General features: G+C 45.8%; 1 protein-coding gene across 1 annotated transcript in view; it reads right to left on the reverse strand.

Annotated features, from left to right (window-relative positions):
• Window positions 1–22,956, reverse strand: part of LOC121005600 (membrane-spanning 4-domains subfamily A member 4A-like) — a 98,481-nt gene that overhangs the window by 23,519 nt on the left and 52,006 nt on the right. The window contains exon 4 of the mRNA XM_040438379.1: window positions 4,628–4,804. Within this exon, the coding sequence (XP_040294313.1) occupies window positions 4,628–4,804 (177 nt within the window). The remainder of the gene's footprint in view (window positions 1–4,627; window positions 4,805–22,956) is intronic.

Here is a 22,956-nt window from a genome sequence, read left to right on the forward strand (position 1 = left end):
AGTGGAATATGAGACTTTGTAATAAAAAAAAATTAAAATAAAAATAAAAAAAATCTATTTCCGCTAACTTGTGACTAGAGTTGAGCCTTGATGTTCGGGTTCGAGAAGTTCGGCCGAACTTCCCGGAAATGTTCGGGTTCTGGATCCGAACTCGACCCGAACTTCGTCCCGAACCCCATTGAAATTAATGGGGACCCGAACTTTTCGGCATTAAAAAGGCTGTAAAACAGCCCAGGAAAGGGCTAGAGGGCTGCAAAAGGCAGCAAAATGTAGGTAAATCCCCTGCAAACAAATGTGGAGAGGTCCCATAGCAGAGAATCAGGCTTCATGTCATAGCAGAGAATCATGCTTCATGTCACCCAACACTGGAACAGGCCATTGTCAGATATTTTTAGGCCCCGGCACCCAGACAGAGGAGAGAGGTCCCATAGCAGAGAATCAGGCTTCATGTCAAAGCAGAGAATCAGGCTTCATGTCACCCACCACTGGAACAGGCCACTGTCAGATATTTTTAGGCCCCGGCACCCAGACAGAGGAGAGGTTCATTCAACTTTGGGTTGCCCCAAAATATAATGGTACAATTAAAAAAAGAGGAATGAATTAGGAAGTGCCCTGGAGTACAAGAATATATGGTTAAGGGGAGGTAGTTATAAATGTCTAATCTGCACAAGGGATGGACAGGTCCTGTGGGATCCATGCCTGGTTCATTTTTATGAACGTCAGCTTGTCCACATTGGCTGTAGACAGGCGGCTGCATTTGTCTGTAATGACGCCCCCTGCCGTGCTAATTACACATTCAGACAAAACGCTGGCTGCCGGGCAGGCCAGCACCTCCAAGGCATAAAAGGCTAGCTCTGGCCACGTGGACAATTTGGAGACCCAGAAGTTGAATAGGGCCGAACCATCAGTCAGTACGTGGAGGGGTGTGCACACGTACTGTTCCACCATGTTAGTGAAATGTTGCCTCCTGCTAACACGTTCCGTATCAGGTGGTGGTGCAGTTAGCTGTGGCGTGTTGACAAAACTTTTCCACATCTCTGCCATGCTAACCCTGCCCTCAGAGGAGCTGGCCGTGACACAGCTGCGTTGGCGACCTCTTGCTCCTCCTCTGCCTTCGCCTTGGGCTTCCACTTGTTTCCCTGTGACAGTTGGGAATGCTCTCAGTAGCGCGTCTGGTGATGCACGGTAGCGTTTGAAGTTATTGAGAATGACCCTATCCGCACCTTCAATCTAATATACCCTTTTATGGATAGATGTAAACTTGGCCTGATACAGCAGAAAACAATTATTTAGGGAATTGCTAAGTTGGGAATTGTATTCAACCCAGAACAAAAACTGTGCTTTGGCAGACACTAAATAACTTTGCCAGGCACAGCAGTAACCACAGATTTAGCTGAATATAAATTGTAGGCCTAGTATTTAGGCAGTGGATGACAGGTATACGTTTACGGACAGAATTAGACTTGGTGATGCACGGTAGCGTTTGAAGTTATTGAGAATGACCCTATCCGCACCTTCAATCTAATATACCCTTTTATGGATAGATTTAAACTTGGCCTGATACAGCAGAAAACAATTATTTACGGAATTGCTAAGTTGGGAATTGTATTTCAACCCAGAAAAAAATATATCCTTTGCCAGACAGCAGACAGTATTACAATTGGCTAGCCACAGCTGAAACACCAGATTTAGGGTACTGCTATTTTGGCAATTGTATTTTACCCCTCAATAAAATAGCAAGGACACCAAAGCCCCTGATGTAGGATATAGCAAAAAACAACAACACACTATTGATGGTTAAATGGACTTGCTGGAAGCTTGTGCTGGTGCACCACAAGACACAAAATGGCCGCCGATCACCCCAGAAAAAAGTGACTGAAAAACGCTCTGGGCAGCCTTAAAACAGTGAGCAATTAAATAGCAGAGGTTGAATGATACACAGCTGTACATCGATCACTTCAGTAAGTAAATCACTACCTAATCTTGCCCTAACAGCAGCAGCTGCATCCTATCCCTACACTGATCAGAGCAGAGTGACGTGCAGCGCTACGTGACTCCAGCTTAAATAGAGGCTGGGTCACATGCTGCACTGGCCAATCACAGCCATACCAATAGTAGGCATGGCTGTGATGTCCTCTTGGTTCAAGTAGTATGACGCTTGTTGATTGGCTGCTTTGCAGCCTTTCAAAAAGTGCCAAGAAAGCGCTGGACAAGATAATTTTTTTTATCTTCTATGAACTCGCCATGCACCTCAAAAGTGATCTTTTTATAGCGCCGCAGCGATTTTACGGTGTTTTTGCAGTGATCAGAAAAAAAAATTCTGTCACTGCGGTGGGTCGGGCTGAACACAAGTGTGCGTACAAGATCAGGCCTAATCGGGCGAACACTGCATTTTTTGTAGAGCCTATAGAACGTGTCCTATTCTTGTCCGCAATTGCGGACAAGAAAAGGCATTTTCTATATAGTTCTGGCAATGTGCGGATCCGCAAAATGCGGAAAGCACATTGCCGGTGTCTGTGTTTTGCGGATCCGCGGTGTCAGTGTTCTGCGGATCCGCAAAACACATACGGATGTCTGAGTGGAGCCTTACAGGGGGGTGATCAATGACAGGGGGGTGATCAGGGAGTCTATATGGGGTGATCACCCCCCTGTAAGGCTCCATTCAGACGTCCGTATGTGTTTTGCGGATCCGCGGATCCGCAAAACACATACTGACGTCTGAATGGAGCCTTACAGGGTGGTGATCAATGACAGGGGGGTGATCAGGAAGTCTATATGGGGTGATCACCCCCCTGTAAGGCTCCATTCAGACGTCCGTATGTGTTTTGCGGATCCGTGGGTCCGCGGATCCGCAAAACATATACTGACGTCTGAATGGAGCCTTACAGGGGGGTGATCAGGGAGTGTATATGGGGTGATCACCCCCCTGTAAGGCTCCATTCAGACGTCCGTATGTGTTTTGCGGATCCGTGTATCCGCAAAACACATATGGAAGTCTGAATGGAGCCTTACTGGGGGGTGATCAATGACAGGGGGGTGACCAGGGAGTCTAATATGGGGTGATCACCCCCCTGTCATTGATCACCTCCCTGTAAGACTCCATTCAGACGTCCGTATGTGTTTTGCGGATCCGTGGGTCCGCGGATGTGGGTCCGCGGATACGCAAAACACATACTGACGTCTGAATGGAGCCTTACAGGGGGGTGATCAATGACAGGGGGGTGATCAGGGAGTCTATATGGGGTGATCAGGGGTTAATAAGTGACAGGGGGGGGTGTAGTGTTGTGGTGATTGGTGCTACTACACAGAGCTGCCTGTGTCCTCTGGTGGTCGATCCAAGCAAAAGGGACCACCAGAGGACCAGGTAGCAGGTATATTAGACGCTGTTATCAAAACAGCATCTAATATACCTTTAAGGGGTTAAAAAAAAATCGCATCTACAGCCTGCCAGCGAACGATCGCCGCTGGCAGGCTGCAGATCCACTCATTTACCTTTGGTTCCTGTGAACGCGCGCTCCTGTGTGCGCGCGTTCACAGGAAATCCCGCCTCTCGCGAGATGACGCGCCAGCGCGTGAAGGTGCCTGAATCGACCTGAATCCATCCTGCGTTAGGCGGTCCGGAGGCGGTTAAATAAAGCGGGGAAGGCTAGATGTGACACAATGCACCACAAAAAATTTTATGAGCAACACCCTGTGCCTAGGGCTTTGTACTAGCAGAACCATTTTTATACCACCTTGAAACTGGTATAGTTTTATCTAAAGCATCCATCAAAGGCGCAAGTAGAGACAGATAAACGTGGCGCGTTGTTTGAAAAAATTGTGTCTAGCATGTTGAAATAAAAGAAAATTGTGGCGCATACATTTCATACAGTTGGTACAGCAAGTGTGTGTCAAAAATTCTGGCATAAATTAAGACACAATCCAGGTTCAGTAGGATTGATATATCTGCCCCACTGGCTTCACATTTTCCAGCAAACATGTTTGCGGACAGACCTTATTAGGTCCTTATAATCAGGTAGTGGTGCATATACCCTTGTACTGTATTTTACCTATCACACCAAAGGACATAGAAATATCTTGTGGAAAGCCACAGGTTGTTGTGTATCTGCTGACAATTTTTCATAAAGCTCATTCTATGGACAAGCTTCTTACATTGATGTCTATGTAGAGTACCTGACTGTCCAATAGATAAGGCTAGATGAGATTGGTGAGCTTGTGTAAAGTTACATGTAATATACATTCTGTTCTGGTTCACTACTATGGTTGAGGTCTAAGAGATTGTCACCAGATCAGATAAAATCTTACATCTATGCCCAACTTAATTGTTTTTTAATCCACCATGTTACATTTGTCCATTAGGGTAGCCAACCATAGGTTTCCCATATAGAGCTTCCTGATTTTAAGAATTTTTTTATATCTTAGACAAAATTTCAGAGGACTTCTTGTTTTTCGTTAAAGATCTCCATTCTCTACCATTAAAACTCATTTCAGGATGTTTGAGAATCCAGCACTTGTCTGGTTCCTCAGAAGATATAGTAAAGAAACTTTATTATAAGGGATTCATTTCAGAATTTTTTTTCTAGTTCTCTTAATGGTTTTATCTGCATTAAAGGTGATGATAACTTACAAGTAGTTGTAGACATCTTCTGTACTTATTTAGATAGTCATTATAGTAACCATAGTAACCATAGTTGCCATAGTAATATAAATAGCATTGGAGGGTTGCAAGATCAACACTATTTAGGATTATAGCAATCCCACTAAAGATGGAACTGATGATGTTTAAGGAGAGGGATCCTCTTACCTGTTGAAACAAAATTCAATGGGTAAAAACATAGATTTTGTATTTGACCTTCAAAGTAGTACTGTTGTCTCATAGCTTTCAGAATTCCATAATAAGTGCAGAGGCAAAAAAACATTTTTTGTTGTCATTGCTAATAGTGTTTTTTTTATCACAGACATTTATGATATTTCAAAACCTCATCAATGGAGGTCTCCAGTCTACCAATCAACAGGTGACTATGCATGTTCAATCATTGTACGTCATAGTGAATAGGATCTATGGAAAGAGACAGACAATTGGACTCATCCTCTGGAGTTAAGCTGACCATACACACCACAAAAATAAACAAAGAGAAAAGAGCAGGGCAGCACGGCTGTGTATGGCTTGGGAATGTACGGAATGATAGGCGACTCTGTCAACAAGTACAGCCAGTGAACGTGGTGCTCTGCCCCAAAATATAAGTCTCATGGTATGTAGAAATGGAGAGGAAGAGCAAAAAGAAGGGCGGCACTCACCAGTGGGTGCCGCCCTTCTCTTTGTTCTTCCTCTCCATTTCTACATACATAAGACACAGTTGTTGACAAAATGCTCATTGGGTCAACAGCTATCTCTCCTGATCCTACCATGCATACTCGGCTCCGCTGAGCATTCATTTGTAATGGAGCAGAGAAAAGGCCGCTGCCATACACCTGTGGTTGCAGCTTACATCCTGAGAACAAAAAGACGAGCAGTAGAAATCAAATGTGTCCAATTCTTATCTCTTCTAATATCAGCCGTGGGGGGAGAGTCAGGAAGCCGCCATACACATTAGATAGTTGGCTAAACTTCCTGGGTTTCAAGTTTGGACAATACATCTTAGGCTTAGTTCACATCACTCTGTTTAGGAGCAGGAGAACGGAAAGGACGGATTCTGCAAATAACTGAGCCGAACGGAGCCCAAGGACCCCATAGACTATAATGGGGTCTGTTAGGTTTACGCTCAGATGAAGATTTTTGAAGCGGAGACAAAAGTATATTCCTCGGCTCAGTTAGTCCTAAACGGAGCAGGAGAACGGAAAGGCTGAACAGTGATGTGAACGAAGCCTTATGTGTATGGCCAGTTTTACATGGGCCAGCACTTCTGTTCTTAGGATTGGATGAGGTCCCAGCATTGTGAATTCAATTAGTATTTCATGTCTGTGATTGTAAAACCTTTTTAACTTTTCAAAAAAACAATTATCAGCAGTTTTACGTATGTGGTTTAAACACTTTTTGTGAGGCTATGAAAATAATAGAGTTATTATTATTTTATACACAGTCAAATCACATTGTTATGACCACCAGCTAATATCCAGAGTAGCCACCGTTTGCAGGTCCTGGCAGGTTGTCACAGTTATCTAGAACCATGCCAACTACAGTGCATCCCACAACTGCTGGAGGGTGCACAGGGGAGTGAACACAGTCCCACAGATGCTTAATTTCAAGTCTGGGGTATTATAGCTAGGGTAGTACTGGGAAGTCTTGGTCATGCTCTTCCAAACAATGTCAGACATTTCTAGTCATGTGACATGTCGCATTGTCTTGCTCTGTCCCAGGGAAGACAATCAGCATGTATGGTTGTATGTGATATGCAAGGATGTATTCTACCCAAATTGGTTCAGAGTGCCTTCCACATGAATGAGTGGGCCCAGAGAATGCCATGAAAACATTCCCCAGACCATAACGGTGCCACCACCAGCTTGTGCGCTCCCAGAAAATGGTTGCAAGGTGTCTGTTCTCTGATGTTTCACACATGACACACCTACTTCCATCCATTCGATGAGGCAGAAAACAAGACTCATTGTAGAAAGAAACCCCATGCCAATTAGTGGAGGTCCAATTTTAATACTGCTGCGAAAATTAAAACTTTTTTTGGCGATGCAACTATGTTAGAAAAGATGCAGTGTCTATCCGTCAAGTTCGGAGCCCCATGCGCAGTAAAACTGTTGTTTTAGACTCATGTCTGGAAGCCCCCTGGTTAATTTTGGTGATGAGCTGCTCCACTGTATTGTGTCCACCCTTGAGCACCTTTGAAGCAGACATTCACCTCTCACATCAATGGCACCTGGTGTTCTGCAGTTTCCACGTCGCTTATTCATAGTGGTGAAATTTGTCTGCTCACTTTCACCACAGCAGCACGAGAACAGTTCACAAACTACGCAGTTTCAGAAATTTTGCCACCCTTAGCCCGAAAGTCAATTATCATTCTTTTTTGCAACTCTGATAAATCGCTCCTTTTACCGGCCATGACAGCAACGAGGGATATGTGTACAGATAGCCTATTGCACATTAACTCCCCATACATCAGGATGTTGGGGACTAGGTCTGGCATCAGAAATAGGGTCCAAAGCTCCGTCCAATGTGTAGTGGACAAAGCTGGTTACTGCAACGCTGATCCAACAGTTATGGTGCCTATTTCTAACACCAGAGTAACTGCCAAACAGCTGATTGTCAGGCATGTCCCCACCAATCTATTATTGATGGCAGGGCCAGATTTTGCTTAAAAAAAAAAAAAAAAAGACCCACTGGCTGTGTGGTAATTGTGAAATATGTTTTTGCCCCTTCCCCACCTCAGTTCTAATGGCATATTTGGATGGAAACTATACATATTTAGTTACAGATTAGCAAGTGTGATCCCACTGTACCAACTAACTGGATTGGTATAAGGCTTCACCCTTTAAACCCTATACAGAGAACTGCACTTCACTGCGGGTTAGCAACCAAATAATAGTGCTCCCAAACCTCCCACCAATTATAATTCTCTCCCAGATTTCCCTCATTACTAATAGTGCCCCATACAGTGATAATGTTCCATGAGAGTACCCTCATTAGCAATAATGCCCTCCATATTGTACCCTAGTAGTAATAAGGCCCCCTATAGTGCCACTAGTAGTAAAAGAGCACCTCTTTAGTGTCCCCGATGGTAATAAGCCTTCTGTAAGTATCTTCAGCAGTAAAAAGACCCACTAAAGTGCCCCCAGTAGTGATAAAGCCTCCTAAATTCCCCCAGTAGTAATTAGGCCCCTCTATAAGGCCTCCTGTAGAGCCCCTCCATAGTAATAAGTCCCCTCTATAGTACCCTAGTAGTTAAAATGCTCTATATAGTGCCCTGAGTAGTTATAATTTCCCACATATAGTCCCCCTGTAGTTCTCTCAGTAGTTATTGTTAGGAGTTATACATGTTAACATGTTTACTGCCACCTGTAGGCTATATAGATATGACAGTTGTTAACCTTTGTCATATTGTTTGTGTCTGAATAAAGTTTGTTGAATTACCTCAGATCGCCTCAGGAAACATGGTGTCAGAAGTGGAGAGGGCTTTGGTGTTTTAGAAACCACTAAAGTCCTAATATCAGAACAAAAGACCAACAAGAATTGTTTCTCTGGTAATTTATGAATAAGAGACACACCGTGTTACAGAAAATGGCTGCAAACAACTTCCCTGTGCCGTCTCCCATGGACTGTAAAGGGGACCTGGCAGTTAACTGGACATATTTCAAATCCCAGTGGGAAGATTATGAGGTGGCAAGTGAACTTGATAAGAAAGACCCCAAGGTAAGGATAGCGACACTGCGCTCAGTGATGGGGAGAGACTGTCTGCGTATTTATCAGCACCTCTCACTCTCTGATGCCGACAAGCAGGACATAGAGAAAACTCTGGATGCATTACAGAGTCATTTTATGCCTTCACGTAACATCATTTATGAGAGGTACATATTCAATACCACAAACCAAGGCCCATTGGAAACTATAGATCAGTATGTGACTAGGCTGAGGCAGCTAGCCGCTACATGTGAGTTTGGAGTATTACATGATGAACTTATCAGAGACAGAATAGTTCTGGGATCAAAATACATTAATGCTAGAAAGCGAATGCTCAGAGTACCAGACCTGAACCTACAGAGAGCCATTGACATGTGTAGAAGCCATGAACTTACAGAAATGCAAATACAAGCAATGCAAGAAAGCAAAAGTGAAACTGAAGCTGTACATTATACTGCTAAAACATATAAAAAGCCCATGAAAGAAAGCAAAGTAAAAACAAATCAGATGTAGATACTGTGGAAACAACCACCCCTGGGGCAGAGACCACTGTCCTGCATATGGAGAAACCTGCAGTAAATGCAAAAAGCAAAACCATTTTTCTAGAGTATGCAGGCAGAAAGCAAATGCCAGAATACATATGGCTGCACAGATCAAGAGCAGCAGCTCAGAAGAATCAGTATTCACTATTATTCATCAAATAGGAGCAGTAAGCAGTCCAGGATCACAGTGGTTTGTACCACTAGAACTCAGCATTGGCAGAGAAGCAGGGGAAAGGTTACACTGTCAGTTAGACTGTGGGGCCACCTGCAACCTTATGACATACAAAGACTATTGCAAAATTGTTAAAGAAGGAAAGCCAACATTACAGAAGAGTAATGTCAAATTAAAATGGTACAATGATAACTATATGATACCTATGGGCCAATGTAATCTAAATTGTACATATAAAGATAAAACATATACACTGCAATTCCAAGTTGTCCAAGGTAAACACAAACCACTTCTCTCAGCAGAAACATGTCAGAAAATGGGCCTCCTTACACTGAATGTAGAACATAATGTATTATTACATGATGGCCAGCAAACAACTACAACACCCTTTTCTTATGAAATGATCACAACTGAATATAGAGACATTTTCAAAGGACTAGGGTGTCTACCTGGAGAGTATCACCTAGAAATAGATGAAGCAATACCTCCTGTTCAACACCAACCACGTAGAGTGCCGGCTCCACTTAAAGCAGACTTAAAGGCGAAAATAGAGAGATTAGAGACACTGGGAGTGATAAAAAAAGGTCATAGAACCTATGACATGGATAAGTAGTATGGTTGCTGTTAAGAAACCAGGCAAGCTGCGAATATGCATTGATCCCAAAGACTTAAATAAAGCACTAAAACGCTCACATTATCCAATGCCCACTATAGAGGAAATCCTACCAAGTTTAACAAATGCAAAAGTATTTTCTGTCTTAGATGCTAAGGATGGCTTCTGGCAAGTAAAACTGGACACTAAAAGCAGTTATCTCATTACATTCTGGACTCCCTTTGGGCGTTACCGATGGCTACACATCCCTTTTGGGATTGCTACTGCACCAGAAGAATATCAACGTAGACAACATGAAGCAGTAGAAGACCTGCCCGGAGTGGAAGTTATTGCAGATGATATATTGGTGTATGGCTGTGGTGACACTACAGAGGAGGCCACAAAGGATCATGACAAGAATTTGATTGGACTCTTAGAGAGAGCACGAAAGCTGAACCTAAAATTCAATAAAAAGAAGCTGAGATTGAGGCTATCTTCGGTACCATACATGGGACATTTACTCACAGCAGAAGGCCTGCGTCCTGATCCAGAAAAGGTCAGAGCAATTTTAGAGGTACCAAAGCCTGACAATGTACAAGCAGTTCAGAGACTGCTAGGGTTTGTAAACTACCTTTCAAAATTCTTACCACATCTTTCGGATGTATGTGAACCACTACGCAGACTGACAGACAAAGACAGCTTGTGGGCCTGGCAATCCAGCCATGATGAAGCCCTCAAGCAAATAAAAGATATTGTTACTAAACATCCAGTTTTGAGATACTACAATGTCAATGAAGAAGTAACAGTCCAATGTGATGCCAGTGAAAAAGGTCTTGGAGCAACACTTTTGCAAGGAGGTCAGCCAGTGACATTTGCATCACGTACACTGTCTTCAACAGAACAAAGATATGCCCAGATTGAAAAGGAATGTCTTGCCATTGTATATGCATGCCAGAAGTTTAATCAGTACTTACATGGAAAAAATATTATTAACATTGAGACTGATCATAAGCCTCTAGAGAGCATTTTTAAAAAACCTCTCCTAGTAGCACCAAAACGTCTACAGCGCATGATGCTACAGTTGCAAAAATACAACCTTAATGTGGTTTACAAAAAAGGATCAGAAATGTATATTGCAGACTTCTTATCAAGAGCAGCATTACCTCACAGAACAATGGACAAGGACACCCCAGATTATGAGATTTTCTTGATGCAATCAGAGGATGCCTTTTCTAAGGAACTGGAAGAGATAAACTTTGCAGAATATCTAAGAGTGTCTGATTTGCGCCTACAACAAATTCAGAAGTTCACAGAACAAGATGAAGTCTTGCAAGCATTAAAAACTACTGTTCTTACAGGATGGCCAGACCAAAAAGAAAAAATACCGATTTGTATCAGGGACTACTGGGGCTTTAGAGATGAGATAAGCATACAAAATGGAATTCTGTATAAAGGACACAGAGTCATCATACCAAAAAACATGCACCCAGAAATGATTGCGAGGACTCATTCTAGCCACTTAGGAATAGAAGCATGCCTTCGCAAGGCCAAGGATGTCATCTTTTGGCCACACATGGGCCCAGAGATTATAGAGGCAATAAAGAACTGTAACACTTGCAATGAGTATATGCGTAAACAAACAAAAGAACCTCTGATGACTCACAAATTGCCCACTCTACCCTGGAGCAAACTAGGCATGGACTTATTTTCCTTAACAGGACAAGATTACTTAATAATTGTTGATTATTATTCAGATTTCTGGGAAATTGATTTAGTTTCTGATACCACCTCTAAAACAATTATAGATTGTTGCAAAGCACATTTTAGCAGACATGGAATCCCTGATTCTGTAATTACAGATAACGGACCACAGTTTGTCAGCTCAGAGTTTGCACGATTTTGTAGAGAGTGGGAATTTGAACATCTTACATCATCCCCATATCACAGTCAGTCCAACGGTAAAGCTGAAGCTACTGTAAAAATAGCAAAAACACTCATAAAGAAAGCTAAACGAGATGACAAGGATATCTGGAAAGGGTTCTTGACTGGAGAAATACCCCATCAGAAGGCACCAGCAGTAGTCCTGTACAACGGCTAATGTCAAGAAGGACCAGGACTTTACTTCCGACTGCTCAGAAACTGCTGTTTCCAAAGGTTATAAAAGGAGTGGTCGAGAACCTAACTGAAAGACGCAATAAAGCAAAGGCATATTATGATAAAGGAGCCAAGGAACTTCCTGAACTAAGCATTGGTCAGCCAGTGCGAATACAACCATCACCGTCGTCAACAGATGAAATTTGGCGACAAGGTATTCGTTTGGAGAAAGTTGCTCCACGATCTTATAAAGTGGAAGCAAATGGACAGTTGTACAGAAGAAATAGGAAGTTTCTGAGGCCTGCAGATGACAAATCTGACATTGAAATAAGTGAAGTGATTACACCAGGTACATCTCCAGATGAGACAACTCCCGAAGAAACAGGGATGGATGATCATATGCAACAATGTGAAGCTCCTGCCACACCAAGACGTACTAGAACTAGGGTTATTAGAACACCAACAAGATATAAGGATTTTGTATGCTAGATACATTATAAAAAACATTGTCACCTTTGGAATGTATTGTGGTATCCAATCATCTTATGTTATATATTACTTGATTTCACAAGAAAGGGAGGATGTTAGGAGTTATACATGTTAACATGTTTACTGCCACCTGTAGGCTATATAGATATGACAGTTGTTAACCTTTGTCATATTGTTTGTGTCTGAATAAAGTTTGTTGAATTACCTCACATCGCCTCAGGAAACAGTTATAATGTTCCCACGTAGGGCCCACAATAGTTAGTGTCCCCATGTATTGCCAATAGTAGTTATAATGCCCCTGTAGTACCAGTAGTTAAAATGTCCCCCTGTAGTGCCCCCAATAGTTATAGTGCCCCCCGTAGTTATAGTGTCCCCAAATGAGCAGTCTGGCCTTGATTAATGGCCTACACTGAGGATAGACCATCAATATAAAAAGATCAGGAGACAACACAAGGCATACATTCATGAAGTGTAAACTTTTATTTCTACAATCCAGAGATGGTCGAGAGTAAGGCAAACTATACCTCTCTAAAGCCAATTTCACACAAGCGAAATACAGGCCCATTTCTACACCCATGCTGCAGCACAAATTCTGACCTGACTAAGGGTCTAATCAGCCAAAGTAACAGCATCATAAGGACTGTACTTATGCTGTACTTTAGATGATTAGACCCACACAGGGGCCGGCATACGCACCCATATTATGTTCATGTGAAACTGGTCTTATGCAAAGTACAATTTACACTTGGTTTGAAATGAGACCTTGTTTTCTTACCTTGAGTATACTCACTGTGACTTCTCTACAGTAGAATCTAAGAAGGAAACACACACAACTAACCTAGTTGTCCCTTCTCATATATTACAATAAACCAGTTTCCTTGGGCTTGTCCAGGAGACAGTGCCACCCCCTTCTCTCCTCATCAACCCCCCCCCCCCCCCCCCAAGTCTCTTATTCCTTCCTGCCCTTCTCTAGTTACATGTTTCTAGTGTTCTACTAGTTTTAGAGTCTCGAGACCTGTTATGTCAAAATTTCTGTAACTCCGCTTACTTTAATTGAGGATTGTAACAAATTCATGTACCAATTTGTACCATTTTCGGCCTTTATTCTGCCTTCATGACCTTATGTACTGACACTGCGAGTTTATTTCCTTTCCTCTGTTGTGATGTTTATTCTACCTTACTTTGAAAACAATAAACAGATTTTGAAAAGAATCTAGGAAGGACAGATGCTAGGACTATATTTTTTTATTAGATAAGGGGTAGAATGGTGAAAAAAACACTTTCAAAACTTAGAGGATCACTTCTAGTCTCTGCTTCCTGAACCAGGCTTGACAGGCAGAAAATGGCTGGACACACCCACTCTGCCAATTTATGGCTGCAGTGGTGCCTCGGCTGGCCAAATGTCCGTCTTTAGGCCAGACAGTCCAGCTTCCTGGCTCCCGATACTCATCAGGACGCATGCCCAGGAGTCCTCCTTTTTTTTGTGCCTCAGTGAGTCAAGGCACTCAGTCAATTGCTAAGGTGGCTCTGCAGAGTGACAGACAAAAAAATAGCAGGCGGTTCACAGTCAGTACAGACAGTAAAAGCAGCTGTAACTTACTCCACCCACAAGTCTCCTCTCACTGCAGCCCAGGGAAAGACAGTCCAAGAAGGCTCTATCAGAAGACCTCAGTGCTGACTGTGAGCCTCAAACGGCACTGGCTTTGCGCCGTCTTTTCCTTTTTCTTGTCGGCACCAAAGAACATGTGATCCTACTTCTAATGCGGCTGACCAGCAGCTAGATCAACAGTGAACTGATGAGTTCATCAACATACAGTGACTCACCAGTGACCAGACTGACATTAGGCAACAGCCTGTATAATGTTCAGGACAGCACACTAGGGGCAGAACGTCAGATTGGTCCCTCTTTGCTAAGAAGCAGGGGCTGTTTTGTGTTTGCACAAGGGGAGGGGGGTCCCCCTCTCAAAAACTGGGCCCCCAGTATATGTAAATAAGTTCTTACCATCAGCCCTTAAAAGGATTGTCTCACTTCAGCAAATGGCATTTATCATGTAGATAAAGTTAATACAAGCCAATTGCTAATGTATTGTTATTATCCATATTGCCTCCTTTGCTGGATTGATTCCTTTTTGCATCACATTATATACTGCTCATTTCCAGAGGTTCCGGCCACCCCTACAGTGCAGATACAAGGTGGGCGGGGCTAGAGCTGCTGCATATGGGTGCCTATGTGCACTTCCTACCATAGAGGGCAGTCACCATAGAGGCTGGCACCATTCCCTATAATGTGCAAGCACAGCCACCACTGTTGGATTGCAGGATGGTTGCAACTAGGGATGAGCGAATCAACTTTTTTGTGTTTTGTGTTTGCACATGAGGGGGGGTCCAAACCAGAGAGCAGTAGCAGGCCAGGCAGTGCTAGGGAGGAAAAGACTAAGGGGTTAACATACTAAGTTACTTCCAGTTACTGTGCGAGGGACGTAGCTTAGTTGGGTGGCTGGTGAGGCCGTAGGCAAGGGTCATGGCCTAGAATGTCCCCTTTTTTGGGGCTATGAAAGTGGCTACCTTAATGCATAGTTGCCAACTGTCGCAAATTTGGTTGGACTGATTTTCAGAGACAGTCCAGGCAAATTAGCGATGGACGGGACTAGCACAAACCTGCCCATAAATGGATTTTCCAGGACGGTATTAGGGTGGTCCCAGGGCGCGGGCTTACATGCCTGATTTTACCAACGGAAACATTGGTAAGTATGCTAATGGTGACCAGCCTCAGCAAGGGATTAACTGAGCAGGCATCTCCTGCTGTTTCCTGTGTGTCAAGCTGAGACCAGAGAGTGGAGACCAGCAGAAATTCAGTTAACATCGGAATGCCAGAGGAGGAACATTGGCGAGATGCGTAATGCTACTATATTTCTTCTGCGTCATTCTGCTCCTCATCTAGGGACGTAACTAGAAAAGGCCGCATACTGGAGAAACAGGCCCCCTCAAGTTTGCTGTGGACTACTGGAGGCAGAACTGAGAACGTTTTGAGTTAAGAACTTGTATTTTGCCTCTGTACTGCGCCCGCTTATCCTATCTACCAGAGTGAATTGGTGGAGGATGCGGGCAAGAGCAGTGAGGCTGGCGTGAACGCCAATATTTTTGGTTTCTGCATTTTTCAGGCACAGTTGTATGTCGTACATTAAACCAGCTGTATTACAACCAGTGCGACAAAATAGAGGCTGTTGTGAAGGCCCTCATGGAGGCTAATATGCAGCAGTGAGGGACAAACCTGCAGCAACGCAAGGCTAATAAGCAGCAGCAGGAGGCTAACCAGTTGCTGCTACAACACGTGATGGCTTTGCAGACAGCAGGAGCAACCCCAAGAGTCCACAATGCCCGGAAAGCAGTCCGTGCCGCGATTCCTAAGATGACCCCCGCAGACAACATCGAAACCTACCTGGCGATGTACGAGAAAGAGGCCATCAGGGAAAAGCTATCCCGTGACCAGTGGGCTGAGGTCGTCGCTCCATTCCTGCCATCTGATTCCCAGCGGGTGTATTTCGACTTGCCAGACGATCAAGCGGCCGACTATCAAAAAGTAAAGGGTGAGATTTTGGCAAGACTGGGGGTGAATGTGTTGGTCCGGGCCCAGCGGGTACATCAGTGGGGGTTTATGCCGGCTGGGCCTGTGAGGACCCAGTATTATGACTTAATCCACCTCTTGCAAAAGTGGCTACAGCCTGATGTGCTGAGTCCCACGGCTATGCTGGATAGATTATTGGCTGATATGTTCTGGAGGGCTCTGCCACCCCCTCTCCAACACTGGATCGGCCAGGTGTCTCCTGGCAACGCCCTAGAAATGGTAGACCTGATGGTGCGCTACGAGGCTACTTATACTGTTACAAGGGGGTCTTTTGGGAGGGGGGCAGTCAAACTCCATAAATCTTCATCCCAGACCCGGCGACTTGTACCAACTAAACCCACCTGGGGTGTACCCTCTACGGACCTGGCTCCAATAGTTTGCTGGCGTTGTCAGGAGCTGGGCCATGTAAGAGCTGTCTGTCCCCATCAGGTGGAACCCATGGATACTAACTATAGCTACCGTCAGTCGCTATATGCCAGGAAGCTGTGTGCAGCAGGTACCCCAAAAACTCTAGACCACCTGTATCAGGTAGAGGTAGGAGACACTTCAGCGAAGGCGCTGCTGGACTCAGGGAGTCTGGTGTCCCTAGTAAGGGCTCCCCTGGTACGGTCAGCAGAGTATACTGGCCAGAAAGTTGGGGTCATGTGCATCCATGGAGACTTAAAAGACTATCCCACCACCCTGGTGTCTCTAACCACAGGGGCTGGCAGATGGACTCACAAAGTGGCAGTTGCCCCAAATTTACACTACTAACTTATAATAGGGATAGACTTCCCGGGCTTCCAGGCATTGTGGCCTACTATGAGAGTGACTGATACCCATGAGACAGGGGTAATTCTAGCAGAGTGGCCCGGCTCAGGGGGGAGACCAAAACGCTTGGAACCTGAGATTGAAGGGCCAGCGGTAGGGGTGACCACCACTTCGGTGGAAGAGGGGGAGACAATACCTCTAAGTGTGATGGTGGGAGACGTGGAGGACTTGCAACCGGGTCCTGAATTGGCAGACCTCAATGTCTCTGGGGATAATTTTGGTACCACCCAATGTCAGGATCTAAACCTATCCCACGCTTGGGAAAAGGTGTTAATAGCAGATGGTGAACCACAACAACCTGGGACAGAGTCAGTGTTTCCCTGTTTTTTGGTTCATCAGGATATGTTGTATCAGGTAAGCCAACTACAGGGTGAGCCTATTGAACAGTTGGTGGTCCCCAAGGCTTATCGCAAGCTTATGTTAGATCTAGCCCACCAACACGTTCTTGGGGGTCACCTGGAGCTGCAGAAAACTCAGGATCGTATTCTACAGCAGTTATACTGGCCCAGCATATTCAAAGAAGTGGCAGAGTTTTGTAAGTCTTGCCCGACCTGCCAGATAACTAGCACCCAGCCACATTTCCATAGTCCCCTAGTACCTCTCCCGATTATCGAAGTACCGTTTGACCGAATAGCTATGGACCTCATAGGCCAGTACCGAAGTCCGTCAGAGGCGGTGCCACTGCGACATACCTTGGCCAAGCTCATAGCTAAGGAGTTAATGGAGATGTTTTCCTGAGTGGGACTACCTAAAGAGGTTCTGACGGATCAAGGGACCCCTTTTATGTCCAAGGTGATGATTAGAGAACTCTGTAAGTTGCTGCACATAAAACGGACGGTCTGGTAGAACGATTTAACCAAACATTAAAAAATATGTTGAAAAGGTAGTGTCTAAAGATGGGAAGGACTGGGATCTATCTCATGTTCGCAGTGCGAGAGGTACCTCAGGCCTCTACTGGGTTCTCACCCTTCGATAGCATATAGAGGCAGCTCAGCAAGCCCAGAGTCGGGTCTATAATCGGCAGGCTCGGGTCCAGATCTTTAACCCGGGTAATCAGGTTCTGGTGTCGACCGTGGACAGTAAGTTCCTGGCTAGATGGCAGGGGCCCTACGAGATACTCGAGAAAATTGGAGATATAAACTACAAGGTACACCAGCCAGGGCGGCGAAAGCCAGAGCAGGTTTACCATGTGAATTTACTCAAACCATGGAAAAATAGGGAAACCTGTGCAGAAGACAGCCCGTGGCCGGATTTTCTAGGAGAAGAGGTACCGGCCCCTCTGTCTGATGCAAGAGACGCAGCTGCCACAGTAAAAATTGCTGACAGCCTCTCCTCTAAACAGACTCAGGAGGCCAGGGAGTTTGTTAGTCGAAACACGGACGTGTTCTCGGACCTCCCTGGACGCACTTCCATAATCCAGCATGACTGTCACTGAGCCTTTGGCAAAAGTCTGATTCAAACCATACCAGGTACTCGAAGCTCGGCAACAAGCCATATCGGAGGAGGGGCAGCTAATGTTGCAGCTAGACGTCATTAAGGAGTCAAAAAGTGAGTGGCCAGTCCTATAGTATTGATACCCAAGCCGGACGGGACATTGTGGTTTTGTAACGACTTTTGAAAACTTAACGAGGTTTCCAAATTCGATGTGTATCCCATGCCCCGGGTGGATGAGCTCATCGAGAGTTTAGGACAAGCCCGGTATTTTTCTCTTTTGGACCTCACTAAAGGGTACTGGCAGGTGCCCTTAATGGAGGCTGCCAAAGAGAAAACTGCCCTTATCACGCCTGAGGGGCAGTATCAATATAAGGTCTTACCCTTTGGTCTGCATGGCGCCCCCACCACTTTTCAGCGACTAATAAACATTGTGCCTAGTCCACATCGTCGGTGCGCTTCGGCTTACCTGGACGATATTGTCATCCACAGTACCGACTGGGAAAGTCACCTACCCAAAGTGCAGGCTTTAGTGGACTCCCTTTGGAAAGATGGCCTAACTGCTAACCCCCAAAAAAGGTGCGATAGGGTTAGAAGAGACTAAGTACCTGGGGTATGTCATTGGGCGCGGAGTCACCAAATCCCAAGTGACCAAAATAGAGGCGATACGGAATTGGCCCCGACCTGTCACCACTAGGTAAATAAAGTCATTCCTGGGAATGGTGGGCTATTATATGAGGTTGGTTCACCACTTTGCTACTGTAGCCACGCCCTTGACAGGGCTCTTGAAGGGACAAAAATCAGAGATGGTTCGCTGGGATGATCGGCGGAAGAGGCTTTTGCCGCTTTGAAGTCGGCCCTGTGTGGGTCACCTGTTTTGGTTACGCCCAACTTCAGAGGGAGTTGGTGGTACAAACGGATGCCTCCGAAGTAGGCCTCGGTGCTGTACTGTCTGAGGAAGTCAACGGGGAGGAGCATCCCGTTGGCTTCCTAAGCCGCAAGCTCACCCTAGCCAAAACCAGGTACAGTATAGTGGAGAGAGAGTGCCTGGCTATCAAGTAGGCACTCGAGTCTCTCTGCTACTATTTGTTGGGGAGAAAATTCTGCCTGGTGACCGACCACTCCCCTCTCAAGTGGATGAGCTATGCCAAAGACAGGAATGCCCTGGTCACCAGATGGTTTTTGTCTCTGCAGAACTTTAAGATCTTTGTAGAACGCAGAGCAGGCCGGTTGCAGGGAAACGCAGGTGTCCTGTCCCGGGTGCATTGTCTGGCGTGTGTCCACCCCCTCAGGGTTGAACAAAGGGGGGTATGTGACACAGTGAGGGGTTGTGTCTGGCAAGGCAGGCATTTTACTCCCAGCATGTGTGGCTGGGCTGGTTTCCAGCCAGGTGAGGTCATATACCGGACTGGAGTTTAAGTGCCGATCCGGGTTTTGGCAGCACCTGGCTGTCCTTAAATAGGCAGCTGGGCTCAGCAGAGATGTCTCTGTTTTGGGGATCTGAGGCCTTGTGCCGTGCTGGAGGAAACAGGCCCCCAAAAGCCTGCTGTGGACTACTGGAGGCAGAACTGCCAGCAAGGTGACTTGTGTTATATGAACTTTCCATTGTATCGGAATTAACACCAAGACTGCAAAGTTACGTACTGTTTTGTGCAATTGCCTCAAGTTTGAATAAACACAAGTTAAGAACTTGTATTTTGCCTCTGTACTGCGCCTGCTTACCCTATCTACAAGAGCGAAACCCCACAATACGTACATGTCCCCTCACAGTACACAATACAACTCCCTCAGCCCCAACATACAGAACATGTGAGTTGTACTATGCACTATCTTGTCCTTGTCCGTGTTCCTCAGATGCAGTGCCCTCTTACTCAGGGCATGGAACAGCAGGCACAGCTCCACGCTCTGCCTCTCCCCAGCCATCCTTGAGCTGCAGGAGGACAAACCTGGGCTCAGCTGTTCAAGAAATTATCTGTACAAATAATGCTCCAGCAGTGATGAAAACTTATAATGTATTGGGGGTTATAATGTATGGAGGGTTATGGGGCCTATGTGATAATGGATAGTTATAATGTATGATGGGGGTATATTATATAGAGGGATTATATTGTATGGGCTCACAGCATGTCCCTATCAATAGCCTCTTACCATAGCCAGCCCATATCACTGTTTGCGTCCCAGGTACCTGTCTGGAGTGGAGCTGCATGAGGTGGAGCAGCGCACCAACATTAAGAGATAGTTGGCACTGGCTTTAAGACCTGCATAACTTGTCTTCCTGATGCTAGCATCAGGACCTTATGAGCGTCTACCACTCGCAATGCCTTTAGGGTGCCTTCACACATGTCAGATTTTGTGGCAGAAAATGATGTGACTGAAAATCTGTTCCATTCACCTTAATGGGGCTTGCAGAAATCCATGTGCTCAAATGAATGGAACTGATTTTCAGTCACAGAATTTTCTGCCACAAAATCTGCCATGTGTGAAGGCACCCTTACTCAGCTAGTTTAACAAGCGCAGGCCCGGGCCGAGTGCTATATTGCTAGTCAGGGCCTTACACCCAGCTGTAATGGATAACAGACATACATTATGGCATACCTCTGAACCGTCCCAGATCCGGCAGGACAGTTCCAGATTGCAGTGGCTGTCCCACTGTCCTGGTATGAGGGAGCTATGTCCCACTTTCTGGCAGCTGTCCCGATTTCCATAGGAAGCAGATACAGTTGCCTGTGTATTATGATGAAGCAGAGAGCTGGCATCAGCTCCCTGCTTTATCATTCCTCCCCCCTGCCGACTCTCCACACCTCTTGTCTGTGCGGGGGCGGACGGCGGTCGGCAGTCAACCTTGGCTCCGCCTCTTCCACAGACCAGAGCAGCCGATGTCCTACTGCTGCTGCTAGGAACAAGGCGAGTATGTGGTGTTGATTTTTTTAACTTTCTGTGAGGGGCACATTGTGAGGGGCATATTACTGGGGGCACAGCTGGGCATATTACTGGGAGCACATAACAGGACATATTACTGGGGGCACATAACTAGACATATTACTGGGGGCACATAACTAGACATATTACTGGGGGCACAGCTGGACATATCACTGGGGGCACATAACTAGACATATTATGGGGGGAACATCTGGGCATATTACTGGGGGCACAGATGGGTATATTACTGGGGGCACAGATGGGCATGTTACTGGGGGCACAACTGGGCATATTACTGGGGGAACACAACTGGGCATATTACTGGGGGCACACAACTGGGCATATTACTGGGGGCACAGCTGGACATATTACTGGGGGCACAGCTGGACATATTACTGGGGGCACAGCTGGACATATTACTGGGGACACAGCTGGACATATTACTGGGGGCACAGCTGGACATATTACTGGGGGCACAGCTGGACATATTACTGGGGGCACAGATGGGTATATTACTGGGGGCACAGATGGGCATGTTACTGGGGGCACAACTGGGCATATTACTGGGGGAACACAACTGGGCATATTACTGGGGGCACACAACTGGGCATATTACTGGGGGCACAGCTCGACATATTACTGGGGGCACAGCTGGACATATTACTGGGGGCACAGCTGGACATATTACTGGGGACACAGCTGGACATATTACTGGGGGCACAGCTGGACATATTACTGGGGGCACAGCTGGACATATTACTGGGGACACAGCTGGACATATTACTGGGGACACAGCTGGACATATTACTGGGGGCACAGCTGGACATATTACTAGGGGCACAACTGGGCATATTACTGGGGGCACATAACATAACTGAACATATTACTGAAGTCACATAACTGGACATGCTACTGGGGGAACAGCTGGGCATATTACTGGGGGCACATAACTGGGCATATTACCTGGGGCACAGCTGGGCATATTACAGGTGGCACATGACTGGGCATATTACCGGGGGCACAGCTGGACATATTATTGGGGGCACAGCTAGACATTACTGAAGGCGCAGCTGGGCATATTACTGGGGGCGCAGCTGGGCATATTACTGGGGGCACAGCTGGACATATTTCTGGGGGCACAGCTGGGCATATTACTGGGGACACAGCTGGGCATATTACTGGGGGCACATGACTGGGCATATTACTGGGGGCACATCTGGGCATATTACTGGGGGCACAGCTGGGCATATTACTGGGGGCACAGCTGGGCATATTTCTGGGGGCACAGCTGGGCATATTTCTGGGGGCACAGCTGGGCATATTACTGGGGGCACATGACTGGGCATATTACTGGGGGCACATGACTGGGCATATTACTGGGGGCACATGACTGGGCATATTACTGGGGGCACAGCAGGGCATATTAATGGGGGGTACATAACAGGGCATATTACTGGGGGCACAGCTAGACATATTTCTGGGGGCACTGCTGGGCATATTAATGGGGGAACAGCTGGGCATATTACTGGGGCCACTTCTGGACATATTAATGGGGGAACAGCTGGGCATAATTTCTGTGAGGGGGCACATTGTTGGCATAAATACTGTTAGGTGGCATGTAGGGGGAATAATTACTATGTGGGGGCATTAAGAGGACTAGTTGGGATTAGGTGCATAGTTATGTTTTGGGTGGAGTTAGAGGCGTAGCCTAGTAACATAGTAACAAAGTTTATAAGGCTGAAAAAAGACATCTGTCCATCCAGTTCAGCCTGTTATCCTGCAAGTTGGAAAAAGTGTGGAAGAAATTTTCCGCCGTACGATGTGTCCCTTTTTGTTTATTTAGAAAGTTGGGAGATATGCATTATGGTCTGGACCTCCCTGCCACTGCGGGCCCCATAGCAGCTACTGCAGCAGTGGTTACGCCCCTGTGTATAAATT

The sequence above is a fragment of the Bufo bufo genome, chromosome 6 (assembly GCF_905171765.1).
Source record: "Bufo bufo chromosome 6, aBufBuf1.1, whole genome shotgun sequence".
Lineage (NCBI taxonomy): Eukaryota > Metazoa > Chordata > Amphibia > Anura > Bufonidae > Bufo > Bufo bufo.